Source organism: Centruroides vittatus, unplaced genomic scaffold (assembly GCF_030686945.1).
Source record: "Centruroides vittatus isolate TY-2023 unplaced genomic scaffold, ASM3068694v2 contig_888, whole genome shotgun sequence".
In the NCBI taxonomy this organism is placed as follows: Eukaryota; Metazoa; Arthropoda; class Arachnida; order Scorpiones; family Buthidae; genus Centruroides; species Centruroides vittatus.
Window position 1 is genome coordinate 254,179 of NW_027122579.1, and position 16,152 is coordinate 270,330.

The 16,152-nt window shown below is 29.4% G+C and overlaps 1 protein-coding gene across 2 annotated transcripts in view; it reads left to right on the forward strand.

The window, feature by feature from the left end:
* Positions 1-16,152, forward strand: part of Su(var)2-10 (E3 SUMO-protein ligase Su(var)2-10) — a 138,207-nt gene that overhangs the window by 103,857 nt on the left and 18,198 nt on the right. For both annotated transcript variants that reach the window (XM_067280637.1, XM_067280638.1), the window contains exon 12: positions 13,576-13,751. In XM_067280637.1, coding sequence (XP_067136738.1) covers positions 13,576-13,751 — 176 coding nt within the window. The remainder of the gene's footprint in view (positions 1-13,575; positions 13,752-16,152) is intronic.

Sequence of the window (16,152 nt, forward strand, 5' to 3'; positions counted from 1 at the left end):
TGCAAATTTTATTACAGTACTCTTAATTTTAACACTACTCATACATTAATTCTGTTGCTCTCCATCCCTTTCATCTGACATAAACCCTTTCAATTTAGATTGACTGGTGTCTATTCTTTTGCTCTATATGTTATAGCAAAGATTAAACTATAAAAAATTTTTTCATATAAAACAGCTTTTCATTTCAGTCTTAATAAATGTATGATAGTGTAGACATCAGTGGATTGTCATTCCAATGAAAAACCATAATTTATTTAATACGAAGTGATGGAAGTTTATGTATATTGTTTTTTTATTTTTAATATTACCTAACAGATTTTTATAGAAGAAAATTATAAAAGTTGTTAAGATTTTTTATTCTGTATCTGTTAATAAGCTTACAAAATCAATTGCAACACAGGCAAACTGAGTTCAACTCAATAATAACAACATTCTAAGCCTGCATCAGATCTGCATCTGAATTCAAACTTTTGTAGGGCTGGAAAAGTGTTTAAGGTGTTGTTATTGTTGAGTTAATAAACTTAGAAGAATTTTTAAGATATAAAAATTGTGCAAGTTTTTTTAAGTCAATTTTTATTTCTAGTTTTTAAAGATTGAAAGATATATTCATCTTTCAAGCAAAAGGCATTTGTTTCCATTCATCAAGAAATTACTCTAAAAACAAATCTAGTCATTCAGTATATTCACCTGGATTGTATGTCATATTTATTCTATTTTTTAATATCAAGAAGAAAAATTGAGACTCATCTCCACTTAACAATATCAGCAGTCGTATGTCATAGTTTGTAACTTGTAATAACTATATGAATCCAAAGAATTAAGATGAATCAACCATTTTGTAGAAACTGAGTTTTGCTTTTAATATTTCTTCCTGTCAGCAAAATATTCTATTTGCTTTCTGTTTCATTGCCAAAATGACTTTCTTCAAATATAACATGTAAATAAAGTTTAGAGTTTGAGAATATTTGTTTTGGTTTTTTTCTTCTTTCATTGATCATTTTCAGGCACTTTAATGAAGAATTAATCCACTTTCTGAAGTAGATTATTAATTTTTAGTATTATTTTCTTAATTTGTTCTTTAATTGAAGCATTTTTGAGAAAGAATACAAATTTTTTTTTCCATCCTTCTTATTTTATGGTGTTTAAAACGATTTTTATTTCATATCCATCTATGCTAGGGCTTTAGTAGGATAAATGAAGTTATTTGAGAGAGATGATTGAAAATATCTGGACCAGACTACTATCTTTGAAAAGTTTCTAAAATCTGATATGAACTCACTGGATCTTTCAGAGCGACAGATAAAATTAGTTATCCAGTCAACTGCTTTGGATATATTATATACTGATGAGTTTTTCTGTTATCAGAGTTCACTTCAAGTTTTTGTCAAAGATCAGTCTGTTAGCTTCAAATGTTTTAATATAGCAATGCTAATTATTTTTTTCTAAGGATTATAGCAATTTCACAGATTCCAATAACTTGTTGATGACATTAAGTGAGGACTTGCTGTTTTTCTGTTATTGAAAGAACACAAAGTAAAAAAAGGAAACTAAATCGAAGTTTAAAAATATAAAAGTAAATAGAAGTAAAAAGAAAGTAAACCAAAACACTTTTTGTTGAAATAAAGAAAAGGATAATTTAAAAAAATGCTTTGTTTCATTATTTTCTGTTTGTTTTTTCTGGAAAGTTACAAGCCCATTTCACTTTTGAATGTAACCTGTCTCACTGTACCTCAGATGTGAAGAACAATAGTTAATACACTGATTGCCACAAGCATTTGGCACAAACATGTCTTGGGCGCCATTTTGATTATGCAATGTTTATTTGTTGTTTTAAATTTTTATATTTATTTTTAAGTATAACTGGTAATAAATAATATTTAGCAAAAATATTGATGCAAATTATCTCATAACAGACATGTAAAGTAATTTTCTTTTTTTCTTTGCAGATAAACATAATTTTGGTAATAGAAATAAATATTTTTCAATATTTTTTCAATTAACTTTTCCTTTTGACACCAAATTGATTTGTCATTCATATTCCAGGCACAAATTATTCACTTTGGTAGTACAGTAGACCCCTGTATAACACGGTGAAAAACTTGTGATCGTGTTCGTATAACACACTAAAAGAGACTTGTATAACATGGTAAAACGTCATTGCCGACTCGTGTCGCTACAGGATTGGTTGAATCTGGACCAATAGCAGATATTGTACAAACCGTTGAGTTTAAACGAGCACTGGACCTACTAAAAAACATTTATTATTCAATGGCCATAAAAATTATATTTTTATTAATGATATCTCCAAAGTTAAGTTATTTTTCTGCGAAAAATCCGCTGGTCAGGAAACACATGCCCGCCGTTCGATGAGCGCTCTTATATCTGGCAATCAAAATAGAAAACTCATATTACATTTTAAACTTATTTTGTTCTATAATGTCCAATCAATGTATTGTTCTCATTCCTGATGCTTACTAATCAGTTATGACTATTTCCATAGTCAGTAGTTGTTATATCTGGCAAAACATGACAGACATTATACAAGATATCTCATAGATGGTGCCTGTTGTTTGATTCCAAACTGAGATAATTTGTAGTTTGTAGTCAACATGTTAAGGCAATTTTCGAGTACACAGACTATTTTTTGTAGAAAAAGGTGCCAGTGTAATGCATGATATTATGTTGCTTAGGTATATTAAATTTTATTTTAAGCAGGAATGAATTTTATACTATTATAGTATTGAAATAAAATGAAGTGTCTCACTATTACTGATTTTTCTCCTACACTCATTGACCAAATAAAAAACATCATGCACCCAGATAGAATTGTTGATTACTACAAAACTGGCTGTCTCTAAGGGACAGGGACTAAGTTTCAGGAATTGCAGGAATTCTATTTCCAAGAAATCTTGGAGAAATTACAAGGTGACACCTCTCTTCCCAGTTCATGTCATTATGATCTTGTGAATTGGTTATTCTGGATGATGGTCAAAATAGTCCAAAAACATTAGAATTTCAAAATTATACTGTTGTATTGTTATATTAGGGCCCAAGCCCCTAGTATAATATCATTCAGCCTTGTTTAAATTTTAAAACATTTGATACCTTAAAAACATTGTGTTAATTGGGCAAAATTGTAAATGAGAGAACTCATTATAATCTAATATCAATAAAATTTGTTTTTGAAATATTTTAATTCTTTCTGAATTTTTCAAATTACTCTTCACACACTCAATTTGAGGACAGGTGTTAGTAAATTATTCCAAAATTAAACAAATTGTGCAAAATGGTAAACAGTGCAGTTTAAATTACATCTTTACTTTCCCAGCTGTTATATATATCAGAGGGAAAGTTTGGTGATCGGTCAAAAAATGACTCCCCCAAGATTTTTACATTTTTGGAATCCTTGGAATGTCAAGAAAGGCAAAAAATTTGGGGGTTTTTTTCTGTATGTATGGATGTTGTTTGTGTGAGGAGGCACAATTTTGTTCATCTCTTTCAAACTTAATAAGGCCGCGACTCCACTAGCCGTAAAACAGCCGTAAAATCCCTTGCCGTAAAAGCTTTTAATCACGTGACCTATTTGTGTTTGCGCTCGGATTGCGGTGGAGGTCCGGCTAGCGAAGCTTTTTACGGCGACAGTACTATTACGGTGTATACGTGATATATCAATATAAAGACAATAATTATATTCTACAAGTTTTCTCTATACTATAATTACAAATATAGTAAAAGTAATATCTTTACTTTCATATGTTGACTTTTATTATTATATTATTAAGATAATATACAGCATTTATAAGCTTAGCTTTTTTATTATATACTCCTCTAAATTGAAGGATTTTCCTTTGGCCGTTCATATCGCGTGTTTTAGGCATCCATTATTATAATCGGGAAACCTCTTGTCGTAGATACATGAATACTTTCGGATGTTTTCGATAAATCTTTCCAGATCTTCTAGAGTAGCCACGAGAGAACGTACACAAAAGCTCGTTTTCCACCATTTTCGCACCGTGTCACAATGACCTAGATTTAACTGACTTCTGATTGGTGGATGGTACCGGTTTACGGTCGTATTCACTTCGAAAGTTGAACACTGCTCAACTCGCTTTTACGTTGGTTTTACGACCTGCTCAGGCGTAAAATATCATGGTCACGTGATTAAAAGCTTTTACGGCGAGGGATTTTACGGCTGTTTTACGGCTAGTGGAGTCGCGGCCTAACTCCAGTTCTTTTTGTTAAAAATTTCTGAAATTTTGCAGAGAGGCTTATTTATTAGGGGATTGATGTTATTAAATTTTGGTGATTTAAAGGTCAAGGAGTAGAAAGATAAAGGGGGTTATGTATATCTCCAGTAGGGTCACACTTAATGATGATTTTACTTGTTATTAGCAATTACAATTTTTTATAAAACCCATCCCTACCCTCAAAATTAAGCTTTTTGCCATTTTATAATAATAATAAATATAAAAAGCTTTTTTAATAAAATATGATAACAGATGTTGCCAGAAAAGTAAAGCAACTCGTTGCTGGATTTTTTTTTTAAATTTTGATTGTGTAACAAAAAATTATTTTTGGATTAAATTTTTTCCGGTTTATTAATAATTTATAAAATCTGTAAGATTTATTAAGAGACAGTTTAATGAATTTATACTTTTTGTAACAGATTACACTATTGTCAATAAAAATAGAACATTGTTAATCACCTTATTTCTTTCTTAATCAAACTTTCTTTGAGTTTGTGACAGAATGAGCCATGGCTTCTAGTCTCACCAAAAAAATAAATAAAACTTATTCTGAATATGAACATGCCATAATGTTGACAGTGGAAGTGGGATAAACATTTTTTACAAGTTTCCTCTAAAATTTCTTTTGCTGTCTCCTGAGAAAGGTAACGGGAGTCTTCCCAGTGGTAGACTAGCCAACTAGGAAATCAGAAATTTCCAGATGATTCATTTGCTTGATGGCCATTCCTTATTTTAATGTGTTATGTTATGTTTTACTCAAGAAAACTAAATTGATAGACAAAATAAGAGCACTATATATTGTATTAAACTTTTAAAAAGTTTTATGCTAATTTGAGCCATAAGCTATTGTGGTATGACACACACAGACGTCTAGTTTACAAGAAGTTAATTCTACTATTCAAAATTTTAAAATGACTGGTCCTGATTTAGAAGTGAGCTACCATGAAATGGTCCATGCAAACTGACATTCAGCCTGTCACAATGTGCATTTTGTAACTTCTCATTTGAAAATAACTTATCACAACTTTGGCTGTATACTGACATGATGATGATGATATCCATATTGGACTAATACTCGGCACTGCATGGATTTGATCCCAGGTTCCTCAGAACAGTAGGCCACTGTCTTAATTACCTTGGCCATCCAGCTGACTACATAGAAGCCTATATTTAGTATATATTCCTGGACTGAAATTTATTGCCAGTCTGATGCTGAGTCTCCTTCTCATTTGGAAACATGGATTTTAACCCCTGACAGATATGTAAATGATTACAATTGTGGTCTGATTGCATGCTAGGTAATGTCATCAAATTGCTTTAAAATGCTACCCTAGTATTATAAAAATATTGAGAGAGAAAGACTCACTGTATTCAAAATCTTCATTGTACCTGTTTGGAGGTCTTTGAATACCATGCATGCCTATATGATAGTCAAAAACAATACACACAGCTGACAAAGTTTGAGTAAAACTATATTATTACAAACAATAAGAAATCAATGTGCTCTACTTTCATGTGGATAATCTAGAATGGCATACATTTCATAGAAACTTTTAAATAAAAATAAAATCTTCTCTTAACCCATGCCATTGTATACCTATATACAAGTAACTCTCAGTATTCACAAGGTTAGATTCCTTAGAAATCTTGCAAATACCAGATTTACAAATTACAAATAGGAAGGTTTGTGAGAAAATCAAGTTAAACTCTTGTGGGTTGAGACTGTATGGCTAAGCTCAATCATGTTACGGTCTCAGGAATATTTAGACTTTTGCAGATAATTCAATAAGCAAATAATATCAACTAAAGTTTATTTTTCATGTGTTTAATTATATTAAAAACATTATACTACACTTTAAGACTATATGAGAAGTTACAACAATTAGGAAAAACTAAGTTAATGTAGCTTGACAGACTTTTTTATTCATGTCCTTCAAGACTTCGGTATACAGAAGCCAGGCTGCTTCCAGAGCTTGATTAAAATTGAGACAATGGATCATATCTAGCAAGGTCATAGGAAAGAGAAAAAAAGTGATCTGGTCTCCTATGTTTCTTTATAAATACTTCAATTTCAATAGTTACCTGTTGTTTCAACTTTTCTAATTTCTAAATATGGGTAGAGATATGTTGCCAGAAAGGAAGAGAAAGCAATACCTTTGGGATAGCCCTTTGGCAGCCATGGCCAGTAGCTATTGGAGCTCATTGGCAACTTTGGTGTTTTTCTTCCTATTCCTAAGGGCTTGAATAGGATCTGAATCTTGATATTCATTGCACAAACTATCAGCAGTGCTATATATTTTTAAAAGCTTGGAAGCTGTCATTGGTAACTTTGGTGTTTTTCTTCCTATTCATCATCATCATCATCATCATCATCCTTTGCTTTATATAAAAGATCACAGAACAATTGGTAGACAAATATAAAGAAAAAATGAAGTTGAGGCAGGTGCAGACCCCTCTGTCAGATTTGATTGATTTACTATTCATAATTCAAACTAAAAAAAACTTACTGTATTATTATGGAAGTAAGTACAGTAACACCAAACAAAATACAGTAACTAGTGTATTTTGTTTGGTTATGTAAAATTTAGAAATAACAAAGAATATGTTCAATTGTAGAATTTCATCATATGGCAGTTAAGTTTAAAAATAAAAGTTTTGTGTCAACGTTTTGAAAGATTGGGACATTGAAACTGAATAAATAGTGATTCCTTCTTTAACAGACTTTATCTTCATTTTTATTTTTAAAGAATGTTTTTTATAAGTGCTGTACTGTAACTGAAATATTGTAAAAAAGAACAATTCAGATGCAATTTGCAAATAATCATGTGGTTGGTCACAACTTTTCTATCACAAATAAACAAAAGTGCAAATACCAAGAATTACTTTTTATATAGCAGCCATTGAAAGCATGATACTGGTATTCAGTTTATAAGGGAATATTTCAAACGTTTAAAATGTTGTTCATCTATTTCACTTCATTGTAGATGTAATTATAAAATAAGTGGAACAAAAAAAATGGTGGAATGCTGAGAAGAGAACCTTCTAAATGTTTTTGTATAAGATACAAATGCCTATTGAATAATAAAAGTTTTTGTAACATTGTTTTATTTATCATATAAAAATAAATAAATGTTAAAATAAACTCAGAGAAAGTTAAATAGAAAATAATTTTAATGAAGATAATAATATCACCGTCAAGGATTGGAGAATCTATTACTCAGCTGTTATTTTCTGTTGAAAACTATGAAGTTTAGTTCATATAGTCATTTTTTAGCAAAAACAAAATACAAAAACACTTATTTTTGTATAATGAATTTGATTCTTGTTGCTATTTTGGAAAATGAGAACAGTGAAATTGAGAATTGTGTGAATTATAGTAAATGTCATTAAGCAAGATGAATGCTGACAATTGTGATCCTTCACATTTGCTTTGTTTATTTATCAAAATAAAATTTCAAAATTAATTATATGAGGGCTATTTTTTTAAATAAGGTCTGTTTGTGAATGAGAGAGAGAATAATGCGCAATCATGGCAGTATGCATGTGCTTCTGCTCCAAGCAAGCTTGACACACATTTTGACGCCATTTGCAGCCATATTGTCTGTCTGTATGCTGAGCTGTAGAAGTTTAAAATGTTTAAGAAAATTGAGTCTCTCGCCGACTGTGAGATACAATCTGTTTGATTCTTGAGTGCAAGAAACTTGGCAGCAGCGGAAATTCACCATCAGATTTGTGAAGTTTACGGTGATAATGCTATGAGTGACAGTAAAGTTCGAAAATGGGTAAGAATGTTCAAGGATGGGCGAGTTAATGTGCATGATGAGCCACGCCCTGGCCCACCTTCTCTGATTTCTGAAGATTTGGTTCGTGATGTGGATAACAAAATTCGAGAGGACCGACGATTTACGATTTCAGCGTTATCAATTGAATTTCCACAGATTTCAAGATCAATTTTGTATACCATTGTTTCGGAGAAACTGAATTATCAAAATTGTGTTCTTGGTGGGTTCCAAGACTGCTTTCTGACGATCACAAAACAAAAAGATTAAACAGTGCTTTATCGTTTTGACTCAATACGATCATCCACACAGTCCAGACCTTGCATCCAGTGATTTTCACTTGTTTCGATACTTAAAGGAGTTCGTTGGTGGTCAACGTTTCAACGACGAAGAAGTGAAAACTGCAGTCATGGATTGGGCTTCTTGACAGGCGGCAGATTTCTTTGAAGTCGGAATTCAAAAAATTGTTGAGCGGTAAGACGAATGTTTAAACAAAATGGAAATTATGTAGAAAAGTAGATAAAAGTATGTAGAATATGGAAAAAAATATATTTTAATGATATTTCAGTATTTTTCTTCTTATTAAAAAACGTACCTTATTTAAAAAATAGCCTTCGTATTAACTGTAAGATTATAACTAAAAAATACAAGCTTTGTACTTCTGTTTAAATCTCTCCCTTATCTCTAAAAATTTGTCATTGTGATTAATGGTGAATGTTTTTCACTAATGGAAAAGTTCAACATTTCAAGATGTAATCATAATTTGCAAAACAGATAAATTAGCTTGAAACAATGTCACTGCTGATGCAATTTTTGTTGTTTCTGATTTTCACCAGTAATTTTCTTTCTAAGAACTATGCTTAGATATACAGTATGAGACATTAAAATTATTCGCTATTTAATTTGTTTAATTTTAACAATTACTGTTATATTATTAGATAAATAAAAAAGAAATTAAGCAATATAAAAATAAATTTCGTTTTTTCAGTCAACTCTTTAAAATTAAAGATGTTCTACCTTATATGATAAAAACTTGATGGATCAGACCATCCAATAGAATGCTGAAATTGTTTCATTCATTCAATTAGAGTTTAGAAAACATTGTATAAAGATTGATTTTACTATTGGATTGCACTGTAATTGGAAAGCTATTAAATAATAATTTAAATTTTGTTTGAATGTTACTTTATTAATATAAGATAAATTTCTACACTATGCAGTTTAAAAAATGAAGTAAAAACCCAAAATTGTAATGAAACCATTAGTTTTAGTTTGTTAGCAGAAATGCAGAACTAATGTTTCTCTGTGTAAACAAGATGAAATAATGGGCAATTATACTAGGATAGGGATGACAAGCCTTTTTGAGTTTGCATGCCTTATAATGAGCATAATTGTTTAAAAAATTTTTATGCATGCCAAAGTTCTAAACTTTTGAATAATGATATTTAAAGAAATAAAATGAATATGCTTTAATTAGAATAATTGTAAAGAAGCTGATGAAAAAGAAGGATCAGGTAATAAACTGAAATTGTATGATGAGTGTCATGTGATTTCTTCCAACATGGTCACCACTCCCATACTAGGGTTGTCATTTAAATGTATATAATTATTTTTAATCATCAAAACCTACTTTATAGCAATGAAAAGAGTAAGGATTTATAGTTATTAGAATGACAAATATCACATTGTCTTAACCATCAAAATTCTCTTAAATAATGTCATTATACAGTGGAACCTCTCAACGAGCATCTCTCATAACGAGTAATTCACATAACAAGTAAAGCAAATTGTAAAAAAATGACTTGTTTTACAAGTGATGATGAGAGGGGGAAGTCCCAGATTGTGCACATGCTCCATTAGCACTCATTCCACTAGCATCTTAGTGTCGCTTGTGATGACACATTTTTCCAAACTTGTGTTCAGACATTACATATAACCATCAACAACCATAGCCTATTACATAATAAACATGCCAAACAATATGCCAAATTCTTGGGCTATGTAAAGGATTAAATATTAGAAATTACTGCTGTATTTCGATTTTTTTTCCTGCAAATCAAATTCGTATTCCGGGTTGGTTGATTCCACACTAGAAGAAAAGATGAAGATAATTCACACTTCTTAACAATATATATTGTATAATTTTCTTTGAATAAACGTTATACATAAAATATTTGAGTAGTTTTTTCAGCATGGAACACATTGTATTTTACATTAATTTATATGGAAAAACTGTTCTGCTTTACAAGTAACATTCTGGAACGAATTATGCTCATTAAGCGAGATTCCACTGTATATAAATTAATAAATTTTTAATACTTAACCTTTATTAGTTCAGACATGAAGACAGACAGTTTGTCGGTGTTAAATTTACAAAAAAGGACATTTAATAAAAATACTTCAATTTCAACATTACAAAATATCATAAAGAACTGAATAGAAAAATTTAGAATAAATTTAATTCAAATTCTCACATGTTGAGTAAAATTAAAAATAACCAATTAGAAAGCATCTTTTTAACCAATATATAACTAAAAATAGAATAAAATGTGTAAATTTTAATCACTGTAAAATTTATAACAGGCTAAGTCATGTATGATTAGATAAAACACCTGAACACTAATGGTTTTTAGTAGGTTTGCATTTTGCCAGCAGACTGGCATTATGGAGTTTTCCAGATTTTCTTCATATTAGTAACACACAAATAGGGACCAGTTTCCCATAAAAGACCTCCCATGAGATATTTTCCCATAGACCATGTGTTGTATTGCCACATATGGATAAAATGGTTGGTTAATGGGATTTTGTTTTCTTATCAGTAACATTTCCCAAAAGAAAATTTGCTTCGGATCACGTTACTTTAATAATGTGATATCCTTCTAATAAGGAGTGTATCTGTTCCATCTTCTAAAACATATTTTTCAAGCTTGTATGAGTATGACCTTTATATGGGAATATCAAATTATCATTAATATGTGTCTTTATTTGTCTCAATGTTGCAACTATATATTTTATAAATGTTGAAGACATTTGAAGTATTTTTATTAAATATGTTTTTATTTGTAAATTGAATACAACAGACTAATTGTCTTCAATTGGTGTATGCCATCATTATTTTACAGTATAAATTTGTCAGCTTTCAAAGTACAAATTAATTAAAGCATAGATTGAACCTATTTATGTTCTTGATAGTTTCAGGAAAAATTATGATGGCAGAATGTCTGCAGTTCAGAAAGGATTTTTCACATTTTCTAAAGACACGCTTCAAACTGCTGCTTTTTTTTTTTTTTGAGTTTGTAATTATTATTCAAAATTGGCACCCACTACTTAACCCACACCCCCCTTTCAAATTACCTTTTAAACATAAATAATCCATGAGTTACCCACATACAAATTACAGTAACTGTTTAATCAGCATAGCTTATTATTATTTTGATACAAATAATAATACAATAATGAAACAAGTAAAAATACCAAAATTGAAACTTATTAAAAATGCTTGAATTTATACGCAGTTCTTAACAATATATTATTTAACATACATATCTATAAATTTTTATATATATGTAACTTTATTTTTGAAAATTGCCTATAAAGTAGGTTAATTTAAAATATCTTAATACTATAAAATGTATAGCAATTACACAATCTTAAAAATATCCAGTTGCCGATTTAAAGGTGGTGCAACAGTTATTTTGTTCGTTTAACCAGTTGGTGGTAGGTTTTTTTTACTATAAAATATATTTCATTAAAATTAAATATGTATGAATCAGCGGTGTAGCGTGGGTGTCAGCCGCCCGGGGCGGAGGAAAATTTCGCCACCCCCTTATTTAGGTATTTTTACAAGATGATATTATTTATTGTGAAATTTTGCCGCTCGGGGCGGGCCGCCCCCACTACGCTACACCAGTGGTATGAATACATGTCCTATGACTTTTGTGTCTATAAGATCATGTTAATAAGATAGATACATAATTCAAAAGTGTTTTGATTATATTTATTTCTTGTTTGTTATTTCATTAGTTTAAATATATACTTTCTGTAACAGCTTGATGGCCCTTTTAAAGGATCAAAAACATTCAGATTGATTTAAATTAAAAGTATTTTGATCAGCTAATTCAAAAGAAAGTTTTAGTGTGGGTTGTTATTGGTCTAATATTCCATTAGATCAAAAATCTCTGATATTTTAGAATCTAAAAATGTTGGTTTTGTTGAATTTTATAAAAATTTTACAGAAAATTTTTCTAATTGAAAATTATATTTAAAAATCATAAATGCTGCTCAATTTACACAACAGATACATTTCAGAGACTATGAAGTTAATCATAAATTTCAGACTTATTAAAAACTACAGGTACTCCTCACTTTACGACTGAGTTTCATTCCGACAACTACATCGTTAAGTGAATTGGTCGATAAGCAAGGAGCTTGTGCCGGGAATATAGGATCATTGTAAAATTATACAAATTATGCAACAAACTTCAAATTTATTCATAAAACGACTATTATAGTATGCTATTAGCCTATTATAGTACGCTTAGTGTGCATGTCACCATTCGCCACTGACTGACACTCAAGCTGAGAAAGGGGATTCCTCGAATTGCAGATCAAAACTCAATTGGTCGTTAAGCAGATAGGTCATAAAGTGAGGAGTACCTGTATTGTAATTTTTTAGATTGTGGTAAAAAATAAAATTTATAAAATACATTGTGGATACATATATTTATTTATAAATGCTTATTATCAAAAATTATCCATATTAATTTCTTTACAAAGTAAAATGAAAAAATAATAGAAAAACTGATATGCAGGGACATGGGCATCTGCAGAAAGTTTTCCAGGGGGCATAGCTTGGAGACAATAATTACAGCAATGAATTTTTATTTAATTATTTTATTTTCATGTTAACATCGTCTTGTTGTTGGATCTTGTTAAGAATATAAATTAAGGTTTTATTGAATATCTATATGTGAAAAAACATTGTCAGCATCAAATAATGAATTAAGTACTATAAAAAAAAAGTTGTTTATAATATATGTTTTTAATCCAGATTTCCAAATTAAGTTTCAAATCCGAGAGAAATCATCTTTCAGAAAGTGTAGAATTTTGTCATTTTCTTGGATAAAATAAGAAACTAATAAAAACACTCAACATTAAGAATTTATAATTTTTGTCTTAATGTAGATATAATGAAAAAATTGCTTCAAAGGAACACAAAACACACAAATAAATTACAATTACAGGGTATATTTTTTGGATCATTATCCATCAACAATAGGATATACTTAGGGCCTTCACTTTGGAGACAAAAGTTCCAAAAGTTCTCAATGGTAATTTGTTTTATGCTCCATTAAAGCAATTTCCTCATTATATTTATTCTTGTGGAGTCTTATTCATTTTAATTTAGATATTGATACCAATTTATTTGAAACAAACATGACAGCATTTAGTGTTTTCATTTGTTACATTCATATTTTTTTGATTTTATCTGTTCTTCAATATATTATAACAATTACGTAATCGTCTGTCATTAATTGCATTTTTTATAGCTTGAATTTGAACACTGGTCCAGTAGCAACATCAACACCAACTCCATCAATGCCCAGTAGTTCTTTATATTCTAATATTCCAGTCATCAATTCGGGTGCACCATCCTATTACCCACAAGCAACATCTTCATTTTCTGATTATATATCAACTGCACCTCCTCTGTTTAATTACCCAAGTAAGAATTATTTTGTTTTTATATTAAAATGTATTAAATACCTAAAAAATATAAAATTTAATAAAAACTGTTTTGTAATTAAACACATCGGTAGATGTTAAAAGATAATTGAACTAAATTGACTGCATTAAATGATTTATAAGAAATTAATTTCATTTTATTTTATTTTCTTTCTTTATTTTAGTTGTAAATATTAATGTTTTGTGCATGTGTATTTTTTGTTGTTATAATACTTATATTGAAATAAAAAAGTTTGATATTTGAGCTACTATTTAATACTTGCAACACACCTGGAAAGTCAGGGATTTTCATTAGTGTTCAGAAAAAGTCATGGAAGGTTGGGAAATTTGCCATCTTGGCTGCCCTGTTGATTTTTTGCTTAAATGTTCTTGACTAAGTGTAGCCGTCTGCAGGGCAGCAAGAAGTAATATGGTGCAATACAACTTTTGAAAAGGGGGGCAGAATATTTTCAGGACCCAAAATTTCTTCAAAAATTTAGAGTACAGAAAATAATAAATAATTTTAATTTAAATGATATTATTTATTATTTTTCATTTTAATAATTTTGATTGCAATAACAAAACAATTTGATTTTTTTCAATTTTTAATTACATTTTTGTATTTCTCGCTGTAGTAATGGAAAATAGCAAAGTTTAATCAAAATCAATCAAATAAATTTTGACAATGAACACAATTCTGTAAGCCCCATAGAAGAGGCTTTGCTAACACTCTGCCTCAATTAAGAGCTAAATTTAATAAATATATTCTTTTGTACATGGATTATACAGGATTTGTTAATGAATAATAAATTCCTTTTTTCCTTTTTTCAAAGCCATGTAGATTTATGGTTGTAAATTAATAATAGAATAACCTACTTTGATTTAATAAAACATTTTATATTTAGTTTTAATAATTAGGCAATTATAAAAAATATATAACTTAATTAGAAAAAATAACTAACTAAAAAGTTGGAGAAGCAATACTATATATGCATAAGTCAAATGCTTTTATTTTGTCAATATGCCATATTGTAAGGGAGTTTCTACAAAGTTATTCACGGAAAGTCATGAATTTTAAACAAAAATTTGAGTAGGAACCCTGTACTAATTAATATTTTTTAGTAGAAGTGAAAAAAATCTTAGCATTTTTTATTGAATTTTTTTTCTTTAATTTTTTAGTTATACTAGACTCCTAACAACCTTCATGTCACCAGTAAAATATTTAATTATAAACAAACTCTTTCGACCGTAAAACTTCCGGTCTTCATCAAGTTTTTTAGTTATGAATTGTACATACTATAGTACCTACAATTCAATATAAAAACAAAAATTACTTAAACCTTACATCATTTTTTAAAAAATTATAATTTTTATACCATTAACTATAGAGGAATTACTCAATATCTGAGATGAGTGAAAGTTTTCCATTTTAATAACATTTGAATATTATATACGCTCAAACCTGTTTTTGTGCGGTGGATAGGGACCGCATAAAAGAAAACACATTTAAAAAAAATTGCACAAAACTTCATGAGTAGCTATAAAAAAAAAGTTTTCGCAACACAATTAAAAAGTAATTGTTTTTATGCGGTGAATAGGGACCACATAAAAAAAGTCTCATGTAGAAAATACACTCAAAACTGTTTTTGTGCGATTTTTTATTTTTCCAAGAGTGGAAAACGCAACCGACGTGGCATCAACGTTGATGTCATTTCTGGCAAACTTTTACGTTTGGTCGACAACACCGACATTCCAACACGTCGAACTTTTCCCCCAGCCGGGAATATCTGTCTCCGACTGAAACGACGAATTTCTTGAGACCAGAAAGAGCGAGATTTAAACTCATAAAGCTTTCTACTGCAATATTTATAACTATCAGATTCGTCAGAACTACAAAACAATCATGGCGAAACTAAAGGAAGTTATTATTAACCGCACAGATAAAAAATCGTACAAAAAAAGACCGCACAAAAACAGGTTTGAGTGTAATCAATGCTATTATACACTTCGATGATTGAGAAATACAGTATATATTTTGCTAAGAATCTATAACTAAGGTTTTAAGATTCCTAAAAAGATTGAAGTAATTTCTTTATCAAAAATTAATTAACTGAAATTATTTATTTAGTTAGTTTACTTGTATATTCATAAATAAATATAGCATACTTTTATGCATTACAAAAAAAAATTTAATTTAAAACTATTTTAAAATGTTTTATGCAATAAAATAATTTTTCATTTATATTTTCTGCATATGTCATTCTGTTTTCTAAATTTACATTGTCATTTTCTGATTACTATGAACTACTACTATGAGATGATATTTTAACTTGAATTAGAATTTCTATCCTCAGATCAGAGTATATCATAAGCGTTACTATTCTCTCTCTTTCTCTCTCTAT